We start from the raw sequence: 22,967 nt of genomic DNA, 5'->3' as shown, positions 1-22,967 counted from the left end.
CTGGATTGATAGTCGTAAAAAATGAAAATTGTCCATTATCTGAAAGAAAAAAGAAGAAACATAACAAGTTTATTCATCCCTGTTAGCTCTGTAGAGGGACAAAGAACTACCTTAACACTGCGTTTGTGTAGATTCATCCTCACTGAATGAGATCCTTGAGGTGAGAGTAAAACACCTTTAGTCTCTATACATAGCAGAAGAAGAGACATGAGCTGCTGTGAGGAATAATTCAGATCATAGGTGACCTTAATTGGTTTAATTGCCTGGGGAAGGCCACCTTGCTCTTTCTGTCTTCTGCCATTTCTGTTTCTCCGTAGATAACCAGTAGTGGCTGTGCACTTGGTTGCAGGATAAGGTACTCAGCAGTAAGTGAGAGAAATATAAACTCTTACTACTACTGTAACCAACCTTCCCAAAATTATAGGCTGCTCTATCAGGAGCTTTCACATTTTTTCTGCAACTGTCTCCACCCTATTTTCTGCTCTTTATTCCATTTCTGCTTGACCCACCTAGAGTCACAGAGCTGTAATGTGATTCAGGTTGAGAAATATCTCAGGAAGACAAGCAGGTTGCTCAGGACTTTAGCTGCTTGGGTCTAGAAACTCTCTAAGGATGCAGACTGTGCAGCCTCTCTGGACAGCCTCTTCTGCTGCTTCTCTGTTCTCAGGGTGAAAATGTTCTCCATATGTCAAGTCAGAACCACCCCTGATTGAGTTTATCACCACTGTCTCTTTCATTATTTTTTTTCAGTTTCCATGCACCTCTATAAAGATCATGGCTCTGTGATTGGATAATCTCTTCTTAGTTATTGGAAGGCTGTTGGTAGGTACCCCCAGAAAAGTTCTATTTTTCAGTCTGAGAAAGCCCAGCTCCCCCAGTCTCTCTTCACAGGGCAGTGCGCCATACCCAGCGATCTCGGTGATCCTCCATTGGATTCAGTCAAGTTTCTTGATGTCTTTCTTGGGGTGGATGTGGTATTCCCACCTGGGTATGGCAATCCAGATGTTGTCTAAAGGTTTGTGGATAAAGGGGAATAATGTGAACTTCTTGTGCTCTTGAAAAATATTACAATTCAGAAACCAGGAAAAGCATGAAGCAGATCTGGAGCCAAAGATTTAGATTTAGTTTCTTCTAATTCTGAAGAGAATGTGCTCTCATCTGCATCACAGCTCCCTGGTGAGCCCTGTCACACTTAATCCAAGAAGTCTTTTCTCTAAAAAAAAAGTCAACACATATTTTCTTTTGGTTTTGCTCTCATTCCACAAAAATGCATAATGCTTGCAAAAAAACAAAGCTTTTAAGTTGACAATAAGTTGCAGTGTGAAGAACAAAGAAAAGCTTAATAAAATTAAAAACTAGACAGAGTAAACCAAAATGAAGAGAACCTCAGTGACTCACTACAGAATGTGTTGACTTAAATGTCTTATCCGAGGGATTATAGATTTTAGTGGCTTGCAGTAGATGACTAACAATATATGGCTTAGGCTAATTAGGATGAAGTTCAGATATGAATTTACACACATCCCAGGTGCTGGGAGAGAGTCAACTGACTTCCTTCAGTTAGGGAGTTTTCTTGTAGACTTGCAGTTTGGAAAAGGCTTGTTAACAGCATTGTGGCATTTTATAGCAGGTCAGAGAGTTCACTTCCAGAGAGAGGGTATTGTGTTTTCTTAGATAATGGCTCCGACAGAGGGATGGGAATAAGAGACCACAGACTTTGCCAAACACAGATATCACAGGGAATATTGGATATTGAACAAACCCTGCTCCCAATGAACTACTGTCCAGACACCCTTTCTTGCTCCTTTCACATTCTTGCTGACCTTGGGGTAGCTTGAAAATGTCCCACTCTGCCTCCTGGGTTTCTTATACCAGTGAACATCCCTAGGTGAGAAAATGTGTGAAAGAAGGAATTTTCTGGAATACTGATGAAATTCATATTTAAAAACAAAAAAAACAAAAAAACAAAAAAACACATCTGTGTTTCGTCCTCATTTCCAAAGTGATAATGGGTGAAGTATATATGAATCCCTGGTTCTGCCATTCTCAAAAGGTATGAGGACTCACATTTCTTTCTGCATGACAGTGCTGTGACTGAAATTTCTTTAGATACCACTGTGATGTTTTAAAGAGCTGTATTAGTAGGTTAGGCTAGGAAATATTTAATGTAATAGCAGAAATTGGTGTGAACAGCTATTTTATGGATATGTAGTGAAGTTGTACCAATGTTGGTAAATAAACATGGTGAAGAATTGGTAGGACTGCAGCAAGAGCACGGCTAACTAATATCATTCTTTTCCTATAAATTGCTGATGTTGTAAGCCAAATAATCACAATATTGAGTAACAGACTTCAGGGACTGAAAATGCAAGAGTGTGTATAATCCTGGCTGTTACATATTTTGGTTTTGTTCACTAAAGTGAATTGAATTAATGTCATGAAGCTGCAACACAGGAGGCTGGGGTTGGATATCAGTAAAAGGTTCTTTCATTGAGAAGGTGGTTGGGCACTGGAACAGGCTAACCAGGGCAGTGGTCACAGTACCAAGCCTGCCAGAGTTCAAGAAACATTTGGACAACTCTCTCAGGCATCTGGTCTGATTTTTTGGTGGTCTGTGTGGACCCAGAAGCTGGACTCAATGGGCCTTTTGGTTTCCTTACAAATCACTAAATTCAATGTATTCAACTATAGTGTCCAGTTCTTGGCTCCGTAGTACAAGATAGGAAAAGGCACATTGGGGAAAGTCCAAAGAGCGGCTACAAAGATCATAAAGGGACTGAAACATCTCTCCTGTGAGGTGAAGCTGAGAGAGATGTGACTGTTCAGCTTGAAGAAGATAAGGCTGCGGGGCTTATCTCATCAATGGGTATAAATACCTGAAGGGAGGGTGTAAAGTAAATGGAGCCAGGCTTTTTCCAGTGTTGCTCAGTGCCTGCCAGGACAAGAGGCAATGGGCAAAAACTGGAACCCAGGAGTTTCCATCTAAACATCTAAGCACTTTGTTACTGTATGGGTGATTGAGCACTAATACAGCTTGCCTGAGAGGTTATGGAGTCTACCTCTTTGGAGGTGTGCAAAACCTGACTGTACATGGTCCTGGGCAGCTTGCTCTAAGTGGCTCTGCTTGAGCAAGGCTGGGACCAGATGACTTCTGGAGGTTCCTTCCAACCTCAACCATTCTGTCATCCTTTATTTTCCCAGTAATGAGAAACTTTTAAGGAAATCTGTCCTTAACTATAGTTCTGATAAAGCTAGTGAACTTATTATACATTTAGAATCAACTATCTTAATGTGATGTAATCTGAAACTGTTCTGAAGAGGAAAAGCAGGTTATACCATGAGGATAAAATTTTTATCTCTTTTCACTTTCAAAACAAATGTGTGAACATCACAGAAGCCACCTGCTAATGCTGATGTAAGTAGTGGAAATGCAGCTACAAATGGGACATCTAATAGCTGTTCATTAAGGACAGTAAACATTTTAATTGTATCATTATATTACACAAAAGAAGACAGTGCTTTCATGATGCAAGGTTCTAGAATGAGAGTCAAATGGCTATCTGCAGGAGGTAGGGTGAATCTGAACAAGAAAACTCAATTGCTTAAAATAAATTGTTTAAGTTTTTAAATTTCTCTTTCTTTTCTTTTATTCTTCAAACAGTGGAAGCTCTGCATTTGGGAACACTGATGGCAGCACATGGCTATTTTTTTCCAATCTCAGACCATGTTCTGACATTAAAGGATGATGGCACCTTTTATCGATTCCAGGTAACTGTTTTCAATATGTTCTTGACTTGTACAAATGGAGGCTCATTTTATACAAAGGTTTATAGCAAATTGTAACCATACTTCTATAACCTAGTAAATGGTGCTAATTCCTCTTAAAGTGAAAGGCTTTATTTAGTAAATGAAGACAATAAATTCTGTTAAGATGATTTTGATCCCTGGAAAAATGTCCTTGGTAAGCATGATAAGGCTTATCGTGAAAGTATCTCTCATGAAATAAATTCATCTAATATTTTGCAAGTATAGTAAATGAAATCAAATGATCTTATTGACTCTGATTCCTAACATAGCCTTAATTTGTAAAGGGGGAGGTATTTTTCTTATTAAGCATATGTTAAAATAATAAAAAAAAAAAAAGTTAAAAATAAAGCGTAATACATACATTCTTTCTTATGTGAGGATTTCCTTTTAATAACAAAGTAGTGTGTGTTCTTTGAACAAGTGCAAACACATTTCTACATTGATGTGTCTGTTCCATTGCATATCACAAGCATATGCAGAGCCTTCAGAAGAAGCTGGAAGGAACATTCATTGTATATGTATGTACATCTACCTATATGTATATTGTTCACATATCTTTGTAGTTGTATTTTATTGTTAGATTTCAAACTAAGGTCTTGGGGAACTGAAGTGTTGATTTTCTAATAGTGAATAGCAAGCTGGAAATTCACAGACCAACACCACTTATGACTCAAAACAAATATTACTGCACACTATCTGGTTATATATCCTAGAGTAGAAATCAATTGGTTTTGTGTGCCATGTGCCACCTTCAACAGGGGTGGTTGTACTCTGTATTGCTCTTAAGCGGTGGTCACAGCAGATCTCACCAACAGCTGCTCCAAGATATTTGCTGCTTTGAAATGATCTGATGGTCTTCACTATGAAATTAATTATATGAATACCATAGTTTGGGAAGCCTGCTCTGATATGATCAGACAAAATCTTTTGTTTTATATATATTTAAGTCTTTGATTTGTTTTAAAATAAAATAGTTAAATAAAGAGTCATTAAAGAATAAAATAAAACTAAGATTATGATCTTTAAAAAGCAGAACAAAACTGAGATACATTGAAGACCAAACATAGTCTAAAATGTTGTAGATGAATTGCTGTACAATACTTCCATCAGTATTTTTGCTTGAGCTCTATTCTATAGATCCACAGAAAGGAAGAGAAAGCATCATAGATCAAAACAAAACAAAACAAAACAAAACAAAACTTAGTGATTATAACTAATATCTACAGAACACTCTGGTAAGAAAAAGAATGTTTATTGGATACATGCCTACAGTATCACTATATATTTGTGTGTAGATCTTGTGTTTCATACAGTGCTAAAAACCCTGCTCTTCAGCAGGACATTTATATCTGTGTATGGGTAATACAAAAAGAAGTCACTCCAGACCTTCTTCCCCAGCCACCTTTGATCCTGGAGAGTGGATCTGAAGGAAAAATTTTCCCTCCCATGGTGTTTCATCCTCCTTAGTGTTCAGTATAAATGAGAAAGGATGGCACACGGGTGAAGGGGCTTACTGCTGAGAACTTCCTTTTGTAGAGAATAGGACATACTTTTAGGGGTGCTGGTCATTGACTTCTGCACTGCTACTGGCCTGCTGCTATCTCAAACATGGGAAACCAGCACCCCTGCTAGCATGATTATTCTTCTGAAGCAAAGTATAGATGAGAATTAACTGCACAGTAAACAGCTGAGCAACCCACCCTGTCACAGGCTTTCCTCAGAGAGGTCTATAGCCTACGTTTGGACATGAAGGTTTACTTAGGGTTTGAGTTTGAAATGGTGTCATTTGATTTATGTAAGTTAAGGATTTAGCACCTATTTAACATATGCATACGAAATAAAATATTTTCATCAAGTGTTGCTTGTTATATACCTGCAGTACTTTGACAGTTTGCTGCTCTATGGAATTGCATAGCTGTTGCCTTGCTATTACTATGCTAACAATGTTAAAACAATGTAATTTTAGCTGTTGATGTATGCCATAAGAAAACAATTTATAGTGATGTCATACTGTTAACTGGTGCTGTACCAGCCAGATTTATCATTAAAATACCATATTCTGTACCAAAATAAGACTAATATAAAATCTGTTACTGACACTGTTAAGTTGGAAGGTGAAGATAACATACCCAATAGGGAAGAAAGGTTTAACTGTAAATGTGTGAATATTGCTCTAGAATAGTTGTTCAGAGGCTTCAGAAACAAGACCCCCTGAGTAATGGACAAGATTCACAAACATCTAGATATTTTAATAGAAAGAGAAAACAGTGCAGCTGCCAGAACTGAAAAGTTCAGAGGCCATCCCTGCAGAGAAATCTTTACCTACAATACAAAGACCTGACCTACAAAAAACAGGCTAGCTACAATAATGTTCTCCATTTTTTCATGTTCCAAAGGATGACGCATTCCCTCCTGACAGTAAAATTGCTTCAAGTTTGTTTTAAACAAGCTGCTGTTGTATAGAAATAGCTAAAAGCAGTGGAGATTGTGCTTCCTTTGCACAAATGCCTTTTTACAGGCAAAATTATGCTTTTTCAGTTATTACTGTTGCCATCAGGAGGGATGTAAAATTGTAGTTGTAACTGCTTTTTTAAATAAGGTGGCTTTAAAAATAAATAAACAAATAAATAAACCCTTGATCATTATTTGACTTATTTGGGTGTAAGGAGGTCCATTTCTGCAATAACAATTTAATTCAAAAGGGGGTGGATCTAAATATTACATACCTTACTCAGAAAGGTGATTTCTTGCTAGTCTTAACAAAGCAAAGCAGAAACGTAGGGTTAGTGATTAATGATATTTTCTGATCCATCCTAAACAGCCACATTGCCTTTGCCTGGTAATTTAAGCCCTGGGCTTAAGAAGGAGATGAACACCTACTACCCACCCTCCTCTACCCATAGGCACAGACATATGAGGGGCCCAAATAAGAAAAGCAAGATGAACCTTGGAAAGATCTTCCTGGAGCCAGGCATTACTCACAGAAGTGCCTTTCATTCATATCCACATAGGTAATAGTATGGCTGACCTGGTGAGGAATGCCTGATTTACCCTTTCATCTGCTAAACTTCTGTAGTAGCCTCCCAGGAAAAGAATAGTGATTTCTTCTACAAATTACACATTCATCCTAGGCTTCTCAACATTCTTTGTGGAAAATAGTGTTTTCTAACAACTTCTGTCTTTAGACAAACTCCTAGGATACTTGAAACTAGGATACTAGGAGACTTGTGATAATCACATTCTATTTTATTTAATTTTTTTTTTTTTTTAGTGAGATCAACTTGCCATTTAAAGTAAGCTAATTTTCAAAGGTGAAGTTTAAGTTCTGTTGTTTTATGACTTTTAAGTTGGAAGGCACACGTAGCTAAGAAAAATTACAGAAATGGGAACAAAATTTCTTGTTGTGAAAACATAAGTCTGGTGAAGTTAGCAGCAAAACTCATGGGTTTAGCAAGGTGATTTCATCTGTGGTATCTTCTGTTCTTCCACTGGGAATGCTTTCTGGATGAATGCATTTAACCAGGATGACATTCTGGTCTTGTTTTTCCTATACCTGAAGTGGAAAAAAAATATGTAGCAATCACTATAGGGATCTTTTAAAATCTTTGCTGAAAACTAATAGAGCAAGAATTCTAGTGGATCCTTCTGTGTTAGGGGGAATTACATTACTTCCAACATCACTGTGAGTCTCCCTGGTCAACTGACCATTCCTTGGATCGGTCTTGAGTCTCTGTGAAGTCTCCATTTTGAACCCTTAGGGAGTGTTTGAATATCACAGCTCTCCAGCTATCATCCACAGCTTAGCTGGATCATCTACCATGTCTTGAGGGAAGGATTTTATTGGAATATAGGTTTTTGCATAAAAAAGAAGTAGGTTATCTTACCCAGCATTTGGCTGATTTTATTTGGAAATTGCAGAAACAAGGACTAATAATTATCTCTTCAGCTCACGCACAGTATATGCAGATGCAGTTTAGGTTCCAATGAGGGAAAACATTTCAAACCATGTGTTTTCCTGACTGTTTTAACAGTGCCCTTTTTTAAATTCTCTGCTCATACACACTTTGACCTCACTGCCTTCCACACTCATCCCCTTTCCAATATGGAAGTAAACAGTCACAGAGCCCAAATCTTCATTGTTTCCAACTTCCTCAACTTCTTTTTTAATTATTTCAGGGTAACAGTGGAGCACTACTTGCGGGTGTCCTTTCTGTATGGGCTTGATATTACTAGACCAGTGTTCTTAACCTTCTCCTTTACCAGAAGATTTTTGCATCAACTGCAGTGAATGTAAAGCTGAATGTCTGTGAATTCTGCCATCCATCATACAAGGCATTTAAGGTCGTGTATAACTTATTTTTAGGAAATGCTTGATTTCTGCAGTTTGTAAAGACTCCCTAGTGCCTGTGAGAACTGCAGTAATATGCAAAGAAAGGTTTAAGTGTGATTCCTCCCCCATCCCAGTAATTGGATTTTAAAAGATTTCACGGAGTGGAGCAGCTTCAGAAACAATTCTTTTCTTATTAATATCAACCAAGGGTAGCTGAAAGATGCTTAATGATTTCCCTCTTCAGTAATGCAATTTAATGCATAGAAGTTAATCATGTTTTATAAAAGCTGATAGGCTGATTTTTACATGTGGCTATTTCATAAGCTCAGATATTATTATTGATTAATTTAATGGTAGAGCCAAAACAGATCTATTTTTTTTACCACAGGATCTCTCACCATACACAGCAGCCACTGCTCACAATTTGTTTAGTGTGGAGTAGGGGCTATTTTGCAGCATTTTGATTCATGTGACTTTATTAAAAGAAGGTTTATGGATTTCTGTGGTTAGCATCGGTTAACGATACGTCTATAATTCAAGAGAAACAGTGTGCATTTGTGAGTTCAAAACCAGTGCTGTCAATGGTCATAATGAACTTTGTGACAGCCTGTTCTGTTCCAAGTACTTAAGTGGTTCCACGATAGCACATGCCATGCTAGGTAAGCCTTATTTCTCTAGCTGCTGACTTGTACTGGCTGCTTATTCAAATTGCAGATGCAGTTAGACAAAGTGCCTTATCAGTGCATACTGATAAAATCTGGCAACGTTATTTCTGCCTCGGCTGATAAACACTACTTGACTTTCCTCAAACCTTTCTACCACCCACCTTCCTTCCGGCTATAAGTGGAATGTCATGGGAAAATGACAGATGTTCCCTCTTTAATACTTGTTCTTGATGAACTGCTTCACATTCTTCTGAGGAAAAGTAAAATTCATTCAGGTTTTCTACATTTCACAAAACTTCATATTTTCTAATCTTGTCTTGTAAAATGTTTGTGTTGAGTTACAACATTTTATACCATGCCTGAAACTCTCCTAGGGACAATCATTACCTACACAGGGTTTCTAGATCATGAAATAAGTCAGAAATAAGAAAGCAATATGGTACTTTGCTTTGGTTAAAGTACATTTCATCTACGGTTTATTTCTCATGTAATAAGGGCTTTACACCATCAGAGACCTAATATGTTCTTAAGAAATAAAGGTACGTTCTACATTTAGCTTTTGGGGATTCACAAATGCATATTGTAAGACAATTGTTCGATCTAGGAATTAGATCTAGAAAGAATCCAGAAAGAATCCAGAAAATTTCAGCATTTGTCCCCATTCTGCAAGAGGTAGATCTTTCCTTTTTTCTAGTTTTGTGAGACTCATCTGCCTTCTGTGTGTTCTTTTCTTTTCTTTTCTTTTCTTTTCTTTTCTTTTCTTTTCTTTTCTTTTCTTTTCTTTTCTTTTCTTTTCTTTTCTTTTCTTTTCTTTTCTTTTCTTTTCTTTTCTTTTCAGAATAACTGCTCGTGTTTCAGAGGTAATTTAAATGATTTTTTTTTTCCCAGGCATAACTTACCCTTCAGATAACTTGCACCCCTTTCAAATATCATGCAGATAATTCAGTATTTTTGATAACTCTTACTGGTTCTCCATAGCTATTAGAGAATTAGAGATAGAAGGGAAAGAAGTATTAGAACAAATTTCCCCTTATAACACACACATACATGCATCTCAGCGCTGCAGAATCAGGAGTTGTTTTGTTTATTTGGCTTGGTTTTTGTTTTCTACAAATGAACCCACAGTTTACCCGCATGAAAATGCACAGCTTTCCTTAAGCATTCTGTGGTGTATTTCATCAGGCCTCTAACTTAAATGTTCTGACCTCATATAAATATTTCTCTCTCTCTCTCTCTTTTTTTTTTTTTTTTTTTTTCTCTCCTGTACTTTGCTCTGTAGTCTTATCTTCATGTCAAAATTAATTTTGGGCATGTTCACGGAGCTGATTGCAAGCAGACTTGAACTTGTTCCCACTGGGAGCTGGCTGGCTGGATGCCAGCCCCAGCCACATTGCAGTGTCTGAGCTGTTGAGTTACACTTCTCAGCAGGCCCCATTAAATGCATCCGAGCACCATGCAGGTAGGGCCATAGCTTGCAGCTGGGAGGCAGCTTGTGCCTGCCCAGGTCAGAGCCTCAGTAAGGAGAGCTCATGCCTGCCTGCTATTCCATGACAGAAAGACCCTTATCTTTCACAGTCTCTCCTTTCAGAGACTCAAATAAGGAAGACATTTAATAATAATCTGTACTTATCTATAATGTTACTTGAAACCCTTTCCCATGTTATAAGGTTTTCTTTCTGATGGATTTTCTCTTTTGGTTTATCTTATAACATGTTATGAAACCTTTTATTACCGCTTATGTACTTTGCTAATTAAAACTCATGTTCTGTTTTTACTCCCCTGCTTTTATCTCCAGAGGGATGGTGGTACGGGGATGCTTAGACTTAGTAGCATACTTATTCATTTGTGCTTTTTGCCTGATCTCTTTCTGAGCTTAGTTGATTGGAAATTGCCAGTGAGGTTTTACCAGTCTGACATTATGCTTTTTCTCTAAAGGTAATTTAACATTTAATACAGCTTTTTCAATAACTTTGATCTCCCTTCCATCTCTTCATCCCTTAGTTTACTTTCTTCCCAAGAGACTTTATCTGCCTGAGAAGACCTTCTCTGCCAAGAGATCTTCTTTTGGCATTGGCTCAAAATCACAAGACAGAATTAATTTTTCAAATTTCATCAGGGTAGGAGTATATCTTATTTCTCAAGAGAAATTTGAAGTGTTTATGAGGAATTTTGCAAGTATTCCCACAACCATAAGAACTCTGCCTTTCTACTTCTGAAAAGGCTCTCCCCCTGTACCTTTCTCCAGACATCCTCTACCATAGCTGCTACTCCCCCACAAGCAACATCTGAGCCCCAGCCAGTTTCAGTTTAGGACCTGCTTGAGTGCATATAGTATATTTGGTATCCTCCCTCATTGGATTCTTCTTCAATAAGCTCAGCTTGAACCTGTGTAAACAGAGGTTAAGATTACTGTTAGCAGGACAGTGATATGGTTATGTTTTCCTTCTTGGGCCTCTTTAAAGATGCACTTTAAGCCCCTAAGGAAGGACAGCTCTTCCCCCCCAGCTCTGAAAACTTAAATGATAGTAACTTTGTGCTTTATATGACTGGCATGGTTACTTTTATTTTATTTTACTTTATTTTATTTTATTTTATTTAGTTTCTTGCTTCTTTGGGATTTGTTGAGTACTACTATTTATTGCTTAGGAGTTTGCTTTCTGTTTACATCTGTGCTTATACGGGTCACTGATTTTGGTGGCATGGTGAAAGAACAGTTGGTAGGAAGAATGACTTATTAGCCTTCCATTACAAAGCAAGAAACAACTGACAAGAAACTTATCTCAGCCTTTGAAGTTTGCTTGTGATTTTATTTTACTATTTTATTTTCCTTCCCCTTCCCTTTCCATTTCTCTATTTCTATTTCTAATATATATCTTTAACCTCTTAGCTCATTGTTACTTAGTATGTAGCAAGTCCTAAATTGCAGCTGTTTGTGTTGATGGGTCATTGTTACAATAGAGATAGATTTTTCACAATACATGTTTAACCTAACAGTAGGTGTGAATGTGTCACCATTCAGTCCTCTTGACTTCTATATCAACATTAAAACAATTCTAAGGGAAGTGAGCAGCAAGAGAAGTTTCCATTTGTGCACCTGGAAGATGTTTTGAGAAAAAACAATAGGAAAGAGAGAGTAAAGCAGGTTTACCTGAAGAGGTATCTGTGGTTTGAAATACTGCACAGACCGGTCCACATGTTTAATTAGATTAATTGAACTTCTCAAATAGTATATAATTTTTGTGTGTGTTTGTATCTATATGAATGCACTATGCATAAAATAACCCTTAGATTTTTGCAAGAAAGTTAGTATGTTAAAAAGGAAGTTATTGGTGTGAAAAATGGCTAGACTGTCTTATATTCTTTATTTGGTACATGGGAAATATTTTAACAATGCATTTCACACTCTTTTAATAAATATAGCATTGAAATACTTGTTGATGTTTTTCTTGGCTTTCAATTCAGATACCATACTTAAAATGACACTTGATAAATAATTAGGAAAAATATAGGTTTCCACAAATGAAAACAACTTTGATAACTTTGTGAAAATAGGATGTGTTTATTGGCATTTTTAAACAAATAACTCATAGAAAAGTGTATTGAATAGTAATATACCCTGATGAAAACTCTTCAAAATCAAGAACTAAATGTATCCCAAAATATGTTCCGTTTTTTCACCTTCTAAAACTGATTCTTCAGGTCATGTGAGAGGTGTGTTGCTAGGGAAGATGAAAAAGAACCTCAGTACCTAACCTTTTTTTTTTTTGTTCCCTTACTTTTAAAAATAAGAAGAATGCTTTGTTCTTCTTCTTCAATGCCATTCTGACACTAGTGCAATAAAGGAGTGTATAATTTTCTGTTTTGATGCCTATTTCAAGTTAACAATATAATAGATCTACCAAAAATGTTAACTGATTTTGAAAAACAGTATCAACCCAAGAACTGTATAATGCTTGCATTGTCTAACTTGAGTTCCCTACTTTTTTTTTTTTTTTTTTTTTTTTTTTTTTTTTTGTCTATAGACACCCTATTTTTGGCCATCAAATTGTTGGGAGCCGGAAAACACAGACTATGGTCAGTGTGGAAATCTTTCCTATTTCTCTCGGGATTATGTATTATATGAATGAACACATCATTGTAATCTGTCTTGTTTAATCATCCCACTATTAAAAACATAATTAATGTCATGTAATTCCTATGCAAAAATTGCTGATATTGAAACAAGTGTGTTGTTACCTTTTTCAAAGTTTATTAAAGTGAGAGTCAGATTTGGTATTATTCTGAGAAAAAAAAAAAAAAAAAAAAAAAAAGCCTCAAAGGGCACCAAACCTTAACTTGCCATTTATATTTGATGTTTCCTTCAGAAAGTGTAATCATTTACAGTGACAAAATCTCAGGGAAGCAGAGGACATTTTATTGATAGCTGTGCAATAATTATTCTCAGATTCAGACCCAAAGATGTAACTAGTTTAGATCTCTTATTTCTGACAAACAGGAAAAAGAAATAAAATAAAAATTGTTATGAAAACTAATATGGTTCTAATATGAACTGTATTGGAAAATACCTTATTTATTTCCCTGTTTTGTGGATTTCTATTCACAATTTATACATTATAATTAATTATGTATACTTTGGAAATTCTAAATATAATAGGTATTAAAGTATTGCAAAAAGCCTTAGGCTAAGCTTTTCAAAAATGGTAACAAAAATGGTAACTGCAGGGATCAGTGTAAGGGTGGATGGTTCCAATGGACATGTCTTGCTTTTTTGGAGCTGACTTAGTTTGATTTCAAATACGTTGCTAAAAACAAAACCACAATTTCATGCTGAGACTCTCAGCAGAGATGAGTGCCTTCAATGTAAAGTTTGCAGAGTGCCTCATTCTGTAGAATGAGAAAAATGTTCATTCTTCTTATAACATGATGATAAGCGAAGATGTCCAGCAAGTAGTTATCAAAAGCTACAAAGGAGAAAAGATTCACTCAAACTGCATCTGAGTGATTAGGCACTCCATCCAAGGGAAATAATCTCTGAATGAGACATGTTTGATTTACCACTTATTGCATTTTTTTTTCTTTCCTTGAAAGTGTTATTTGCTTTCCTCAAAGGGACACTTCAGTATAGTCTTCTAATACGTTAAAGATCAGAAAATAATTTGCTGTGGTTTTAAGAGACATTGAGTTGTTCAGCTCTAGTGTGTATGACATTACTGGGAGAATTTTAATAAATAAGCATGCACTTAACAGGTCTGAACTTGAGATCAGGCTGAGAAAGTTTCTATTCATATCCGTTAATCTAAATTAAGAGAAACTGTAGTTTTCTAGTAACAGCTAGTCACTGGCTTGGGCAATGAATTATATACATATGTCAGTATATTATATTATATACATAATGTCAGTCAGTGAACAGAATTCTTAAATAATCTATGCAGTTTTTTCATACCAGAAACAAAATTTAATTTGCTATCAGATTCTTCCCTTTGTTGAGCAGTACTTGCTTGAGAGCTTTTGAGATCTAATATAAGACCTGTAAAATATGTTCCAGTTGGTGAATTTAAGTTCTTCTGTTGCAGTTGGGTGAAGGAAGGGAAAATCTCAACCCTGCCATGTCATTTCTCCTTTGGAATCAAGAGCCAATAAGTAACCTACCTACAGCCTACACTAGATCTACTTAAGGCAGCTGTGAGTTGCCAGAATTGGCTAAGGCTAGAGCATTCACAGGAAAGTAATTTTTTATGATAACTTTTCAATAGTTTTTTTATTGGGTTAGCCTCTTCCCAGTCCCAGAAGTTAGCCTTTGCCTCGTGGCCTGAGGATTTTTATTTTTTTTTTTCTGATAGCTTTCTCTGTATACAAACAGAAGGAAGACAAGGGAACTAAATAAGCTTCTTGCAAAAAGGATCACGTATCTGTTGTAAACAAATGGTCATCACAACAGTAAAGAAAACTCAAATATATAATACTCAAAAATCCTAAGTAAATCTAAAGTAGGATTGAATTTGATGATATTAAATTCCATCCCAAACACACTCCAAAAACGTTCTGCAGATTTTCTCAGTAATTGTTACTTATTAGAAAGTATAATAAATAGAATTTATGCTATTACAGGTACATAATTGCCTTTAGTGCTTGTCATGTGTTATTGTACTATGCTGTGCTTCTGTTTAAATGGACACATTCAGAACAAGCTTGAATCTCTACCTCCTAAAACAAATGACTGGCAGGCTTTAGGAGTGTCACAAGCAAGCAAGAAATAGGCTTTCTCTGTAATATTTCTTTATCAAAGCTAATAACAAAGCAAACCACTTTCTTTGCCATTGACCTAACTTTACAAGTCTTTGAAAACGCACTAAAATTTTATTTTAATTTAAAAATTGCACTCAACCATTTATCATTACTCAAGCATGGCTGTGCTACTGTCCAGAATGCAGAATACAGCCAGAAAAATAATCAAACTAGAAATTAAATGATCTTGAGGTACTGCAATTACCAGAGCTAACTCAAAAGGAAATATCCATATATCTTTGTAAAATAAGTTAGTATCTTCTCTAAAATATCATTTGTTGACCCATATTAGACTTTAATATTACATATTTTCATTAAAAAAAAAATCTTAGAAAAATGTAAAGAAAACAAAAAACACAAAACAAAACAAAACAAACAAACAAAAAATCTTCCATAATTTCAAGAAACTTCAGGCTACTTCTCATAACTAAGCCATAGTGCAGCACTGTGTCTTGGTGACAAAAATAGAGCTTGGACTAACTTACTGTACATCAACATGAAATTGTATAGTATTTGGCTATGATTTTAGCTATGTAAACAGTGATCAGATAGTCATTCTGAGGCTACTAAGAAATGTTAATATTCACAAACTGTGGAAAATTTCCTTTTCCTTCCCTTGAAAATCATGCCATAAAATATATCAGGATAGATGTCTCAAATTACAAATATTTTTTAAAAAGTTGGGTTCTTTGATTCTGTCTATTGAAGAACCATTTTAATGCCTTATACCTTGAAGTCCACTCATACAAGACACTTTGTTCTGTGCAGAACCCCATTGGATTCAGTGAGATTTTATTAATAAAAATATGCACGTTTCTCTTTTTTATTATTATTTTTTGTTGACTTTTTAAGTCTGGTGTAGTTCAAGTCACTTTGCATTTCCTGTTAAGCCATGTTCCTGAATTAAAATTTGGTTTTGTAACATATAGAATTCGATTTCAGTTCAAAAAACAGGCTCTGGAAATGAATGAAGCTGTGCATGCTATCTACCTATAAACATTTTTCTTTTCGTGTAGATATAATTTTTTTACTAACATATTTTTGCTCTAGCAGATTAAAAACAGTTAATTTTATTAAGATATAATTAAAGATGGGCACTTTTTAAATCCATTTAATTTAAGAATGGGTAAATATAATATCACATATGAAATTATTATCCCATATACATATGGCCTCAGCTCTCATGGGATTAGTCCAAATCTCTTGGATGTGTAGTGAAACACAACTGCTGCAAATTTGATGAGTTTGCATTCTTACTGTTCTCTTGTTTGAATGAGATAACTAAGAAATATGAGGGGTTAGGGGAAAACTTCATTCACAACAAAATGCAAATTGTTTTTGAGTTTGAAAATCTCAAGCTTAAGCCTAAGCATGACCATTTAAAATGTAAAAGAGTTTTGGACCACTACAACACAACAGTCAATTATATAGTTATATAGTTGCAACTATATAGTTGCAAGAAGGTGCTGTTTCAGCCTTGTGATTTTTGTGTGTGCCTTTCTCCCAGAGAAGTTAGAAATGGGTGAGTTTTGCAGAGTTTCAGTAGGTTATGGAGAACACAGTAAATAACTGATACTGCAATGTGAGTTTAAAAGCACCTCTTTGTGTTCAATAAACGACAATAAGTAATATATTTTTCTATATATACAAAGTAAATTCTTAAATTCTGCTGTTCTGAAGAATGACAAATTTTAAATTATGTTTAGTAAATTAGTAATTTTTTTTTTGATAAATTTAAGTTGATGTTTAGTAGCCCTCTAGTTAAAGACATGGTGTGAATGTAGTGTTCTAGGAAGTTAGAACACTTGCAAGAGATAATGCCTTTATTAATTACTCCCTTTGAGTATATGCTTCGTTTCTGAATAAGAACAAGCGCTGCCTCTAAACTTCTATGACAGTTCTATAAACATTCCTATCCAGTCTGATTTACAGTAAAATATAGAAATAATCTACCTTTGGTATATGAAAGTTGTTGTCTCAATGCAATTGCTCTCCAGCCTTTTTGTGAAAGCAAAAGTCCATCTGTTTTTTCTTGATAATTCAACTAACAATTAAGTCCATACATAGCTTGCTTCTTAGAGATACTTTCTTATTATATAAATTAAACTGACATAGGCCTCTCTATGTTCAGCCTCTGTTGCTCCCTTCCGAACATGAGCCATAGCACCTGGCTCATTTACTTCTCTGCAAAGCTTGCAGTCATACTAAAAAGTGCATAGTACATAGTGCCTGTAAAGTAATTGAAATAATCAATTTTTTTCATATATTGATTTTTTTTTCCATAATTTTCTCTCTAGTGTTTGTTGCCTACTTCTTTTACATACCTACTTTCAAATTCCTCTCTGAAATATTGGTTATGTTAGGAATTTTCTTTCTTGCACAATTTTCTGAACTCTTTTGCTTGGAATAACTGGCAAGAAGGAGGACTTCTATATAGAGGAGGATACAGAGGAGTCATTATATCCTTTCTTTCCCCAAATGCTCAGGCAGGACTCCCTTGGCAACAGCTTAGCAGTAAGCAGTCTGGATTTGAGAAATATTAAGCCCCATTGCTTGCCTGAGCTCTGCTGGAAAACTGCATGTGCTCAGCATCTCTGGATATTAATCCATAAATATGAATCAGTAGCTTGGGGCAAAACTGGTAGCAGAGTAGCATTTTGTTCTATATAAATTTTCAGATATGAATAAAAATATATTTATTAAAATGTATGCCTTGAGAATGACGAGAAATTTACCAATACAGTGTAAATAGTTTGTGGATAGCTCTGTAATTCTATAATCTTGATTCTTGATGCCAAATATTTATTTTTTCAACAGTTAGTGTCAGCACGAGTATGTCAGCAATGACTCACACAAGTAATTCTCTTAGGTTCTAAATAGATCCCTCTTTTAACGACCCACCTCAAAGAATCTCAAAATTTACTCTATTTCCAGTTGTAGTAAGAAACAGACACTTTCCACCAGACTCAACTAATTTATTATTTTTTTTTTTATAAGACTGGCTTGTGGCTCTTTAAGTGGATTTTCTTTGAGAAACTACATATACAGAATGTGTTGGCTAAGCTCTTGGTGACAGGTCTAAGTGAGGGCTACAATCTGTCAAACAGAATTGTCCCTCAATAAATGTGGCTGGGTCCAGTGCTTGCTATGCACAAAATTTAATCTGCGCAGAACACAATGAAAAGTACTTTGGGAAAGAGACCTGTGTTAACAGAAAGATGTACTAGGTGATCTACAAGGGTTTTTTTGTTTTGTTTTGTTTTTTCCACTCTGGATTTATTCCATTATATTATTCTATAGGGCTATATCATTTACTCTTTAGGAGCTATCTCTGTCATATAAATGATGAAAAGAAAGTCTCACTTCAACAAACATGTCCTGAATGTTTTTTCTGAACCTTGCTAATTCTGACATTGACAAACTACCACAGAGAGGGCTCTGTAAGCAGGAGGCATTTCCTGAAAATGCTCTCCAACCAGATCACAACTTCAGAGTTTTTTACTTACCTTAATTTTTCTTTCCGTGTATGTGTAAATTTCCGTATGTGTAACATGTAAAATGTGTTTGGCCAAGACGTTTGTATGCACATGAAAGTATTACTTTACATTTACATTACTGCACATTACTTTAATAGCTTTATTTAAAAGCATTGATAATCTGCATCTAGGCCCCATATAAATAGAGATATAATCTATCACTATAAGTTCTGAGATTTATAAACATAACTCAGAATCACAGAATCACAGAATCACAGAATTTCTAGGTTGGAAGAGACCTCAAGGTCATCTAGTCCAACCTCTGACCTAACGCTAACAGTCCCCACTAAACCATTTCCCTAAGCTCTACATCTAAACGTCTTTTAAAGACCTCCAGGGATGGTGACTCCACCACTTCCCTGGGCAGCCTGTTCCAGTGCCTCACAACCCTTTCAGTGAAGAAGTTCTTCCTAACATCTAACCTAAAACTCCCCTAGCTCAACTTAAGCCCATTCCCCCTCGTCCTGTCACCAGGCACGTGGGAGAACAGGCCAACCCCCACCTCGCTACAGCCTCCCTTGAGGTACCTATAAAGAGCGATAAGGTCGCCCCTGAGCCTCCTCTTCTCCAGGCTGAACAAGCCCAGCTCCCTCAGCCGCTCCTCGTAGGACTTGTTCTCCAGGCCCCTCACCAGCTTTGTCGCCCTTCTCTGCACCCGCTCAAGCACCTCCATGTCCTTCTTGTAGTGAGGGGCCCAAAACTGAACACAGTACTCGAGGTGCGGCCTCACCAGAGCTGAGTACAGGGGGACGATCACCTCCCTAGCCCTGCTGGTCACACCGTTCCTGATACAAGCCAGGATGCCGTTGGCCTTCTTGGCCACCTGAGCACACTGCTGGCTCATATTCAGCCGACTATCCACCATCACTCCCAGGTCCTTCTCTGCCTGGCAGCTCTCCAACCATTCCTCTCCCAGCCTGTAGCTCTGCTTGGGGTTATTGCACCCCAGGTGCAGGACCCGGCACTTGGCCTTGTTAAACTTCATGCAGTTGACCTCAGCCCATCGGTGCAGCCTATCCAGATCCTCCTGCAGAGCTTTCCTACCCTCAAGCAGATCGGATCTGGATAGGCTCATAACTATCCTATAACTATAACTCATAACTATATAACTATAACTATAACTATAACTATATAACTATAACTCATAACGTTCAGAATTACTTTCAAATCACCGTTTGTGGTTTTTGTTTGTTTTTGTTTTTCTGTTTCATTATTAATATGAAAATTAGAGCTTTCAGGCCATGACGAAACATGTATTTTTCTGTAGCCTTGCTACTGCCAGCCCTTTGCTGGGTGGGCACTGAGTAGCTGACACCTTTGTCAAGTAATGACCATCTTCTGATGCTGTCCCTGTAGCTGGGTTTTGCAGTTTAGAAGAGAACTCTCTCCATCTTTTGTTTTCTCTGCTTTGTCTTGGATTGCACATGCCCTAAGTGGTTTCTATGCAAAGTCAATGTATTTGGATTTGTTAGAAGTTTTATATCAAATTCATATGAGCCACTATTAAATGAGAACCAGTGAGGAGATAGATTATTAATTAATTAATTAATTTATTTATTGTGCCAATACAGTTGATTAAATTCTTGAATGCAAATTTGCAAATTGAAAGAATTATGAAAGAATTATAAGGAAGCATGAAATAATTCAATGTATACTATTTTAAATTAGATTTGACAGCAGGATATTCCTTAACTGATCCCATAATTTAGGTGGGTTGGGTGTTCTTTATTCTGAAACCTTTTTTTTTTTTTTTTTTTTTTTTTTTTGTCAACCTGCAGAATTTTATCAGGCAACATAATCTGAGGAATTTTCTGTGTAAAAGATGGATTTGCCTTTTCTAGGTCTTGAGCTCTCTGTTAATTTGGAATTGGTTTTCTTTCTTGCCCTTTGTTAATATACAAAATTGTAATTAATTTGGATCTACTCTTCTAAATTTATAATCAAATCACATTCCTTAAATGATACAGAACTATTGTGATCACAGATTAAAAGGTAGGACTATTGGTAGATATTATTGGTATTAAATGGTAGGACTATTCCAGAAATTATGTTTTTGACCATTTGGCAGTTTAGTGCACATAAACTATCACAGTCTTACTTGTATTTAATGTTCTTAGTGTTTACTGAAGTGTAGTTCTTAATACATGAGGCTGACCCATTTGTACACCTAAAAGAAAGTTATCCTCTTTTTTTTCTTTTCTTTTTTTTTTTTTTTTTTAAAGACTAGGTGAAACTCACTAGCTGTCACACTGTCGCAAAGAAAAAAAAAATATATATACTTTTTTAGAGCTGACCTAAAGATGGCATAAATAGTCCTGGAAATCCTGATGCTTAAATAAGATAGTTGTTTTATTGTTTCTATTCTGTAGTCGTGCTCTGTGCTGATTGTCCTGTAATTCTCCATCTGACACAGATGATCGTATATGGAGAACTTCTGTCAGCCCACAGGGCACTTTGAAACCCTTGGAGCTTACAGTATTTCCTTTTTCCTTGCTCTTTAAATGCTGACTAGGCAGGTACACACAGACTCTGAAACCAGAATTTTTTACTCAAAGAAACTATAAATTTTATCTGGCCTAAGTGAAGAACATGAGTGTTTGCTGAGAGTTACACCCACCATCTGGGGCTGAATCAAGCTGTAACACTATTGGCACTAGGACAGTTATATAAGGAGTTTAAGTTTGTGTATATGGTGGTGGATGTGTAGGTGGCATTATCTGTGGTCTTCAGAGGCCCAGTTGTATTTCCATTGAATTTAGCTGAGGCTTTTTCTTTGCTCTGTGGAGCAGAGATTTAGGCCCCTTTTAGAAACAAGTTTAAATTCCCAACTTTAACTATTGGTTGGAAGCTTCTTTTTTTTTTTTTTTTTTTTTTTTTTCTCCTTTCAGTAAGCGTATGTAACACAGTGCATTATCAGTCCAGTTCCTTGATTCTAGAATAAAACCTGTATTTATCAGAAAGAAATAAAAAAAGAAAAAAAGTTCTCAGTGAGCTTTCAAGTACAATCAAGCAGTCAAGAGCAAGAAACAAAGGTAGTTAACCATTACAATGGATTATTTTGGATATATCAGTTTAAAAACTTGCAAGAGAGAAAGCCCAGACACCCTCTTCATGCAGCTATTTGTAGAATACTTCTGATTCTAATTTTAAACTCTGAAATTTTCCAGGTTTTGTGAACACCTGAGCAGAGTTTTCCAACGTGTTTTAGTACTGTTTTGTGGTTCAGATGCCCATTTATATACGTCACTGGCCATCTTTCATTATGAATTGTTGCATATTAATACTGTTCTTAAACGGCTGGAAAATTTTCTCATGCTAATCAGTAACTTGTAAAGCATATAGCATCTAATACACAGTTCACTTTAGTGGAGGCAATTATGTTGATTGCAAAATCCATCAGAATACACTGGCACTAAAAATAAGATGGTATGTGGCTGTCCATATATAGTAAATTGAGGTTATTAATCAGACCCTGTTCCCTGCTTATCATTCATCCATATGTTAAGCATTTTTCAGCACCCTTGTCAGAGAATAGCAAAGGCATGCAGCTCTGCAACAGAAGGTAAGCAAGATCTGTGGGTGTCAACAATGCAAGCAGGGGCAAAGTCCTCACCGTCAGGGTTGGAAGTGAACAGGAAAGTCCTGGCTTCAACCAGGAAGTCAGAGCAGCACTGGTAAGGTTCAGGGCTGGTTACAGGCATACCTAGTGTAGCTCAAGCAGGGGCCATGGGAAGTATCTGTGCTTAAATGCAGCTCCTGGGCCAGTGGGTGCCACAGTAGCTCTGGATGGGCTGGCTGGGGCACTTATAGTTCCTTGGAGCACTGAGGGTCCTGAGCAGGATCCTTAGGGGTCACTTTCAGTAAAGGTGGCCCTTTTATTTGTTGCATGTACTGCAGTTGAATGGGCCTCCACCTGTGCTGCTTTAGAGAAGTGTAGGCTCAAAACTAGAACCTGCTTCAGGACTGACCCAAAGAATAGCTGCAGCCTGGTCTTCTTGTTCCTGACATAGACAATTAATAGTACTCTCCTTCATAAAATGGTGATTGTTGACTAAATTTAGATCCTTTTCCCTTTCTTTGAAGACTTTCAAACTTTCTTTGTTCTTTCAGCATCCTTGCTTTAAAGCATAAACATTTCTGGCTTGGAAATGCCTTGTGTTCTAATGTGGAGCAGTATGACCACAAGAAGATATGTAAGAACAAAAATAGAATATTTTGACAACTTACTTCCTTCAGGCACAAGAGCAAACTGCAGAATTTTACAGATTCTGTCAAACTGCCAATACACTACAATTACCAAAGACCATCCGATAATGATGGAGTCTGATAATTTGATGGAATATG

The 22,967-nt window shown here is 36.4% G+C and overlaps 1 protein-coding gene across 8 annotated transcripts in view; it reads left to right on the top strand.

Annotated features, from left to right (window-relative positions):
* RGS7 (regulator of G protein signaling 7) overlaps window positions 1-22,967 on the top strand; it is a gene marked incomplete at both ends in the record, with an annotated part of 260,514 nt that overhangs the window by 164,859 nt on the left and 72,688 nt on the right. For 6 of the 8 annotated variants that reach the window (XM_082758438.1, XM_082758432.1, XM_082758434.1 and 3 more), the window contains 2 exons: window positions 3,662-3,768; window positions 12,825-12,876. The exons of the other annotated variants lie outside the window; for them this stretch is intronic. In XM_082758438.1, coding sequence (XP_082614564.1) covers window positions 3,662-3,768; window positions 12,825-12,876 — 159 coding nt within the window. The remainder of the gene's footprint in view (window positions 1-3,661; window positions 3,769-12,824; window positions 12,877-22,967) is intronic. 8 annotated transcript variants of the gene reach the window in all.

This window comes from Aythya marila, assembly GCF_965140915.1.
Source record: "Aythya marila genome assembly, chromosome: 3".
Classification (NCBI taxonomy): Eukaryota; Metazoa; Chordata; class Aves; order Anseriformes; family Anatidae; genus Aythya; species Aythya marila.
The sequence above is the reverse complement of the archived record's forward strand: the minus strand, read 5'-3'. Positions and strand labels throughout refer to the sequence as shown.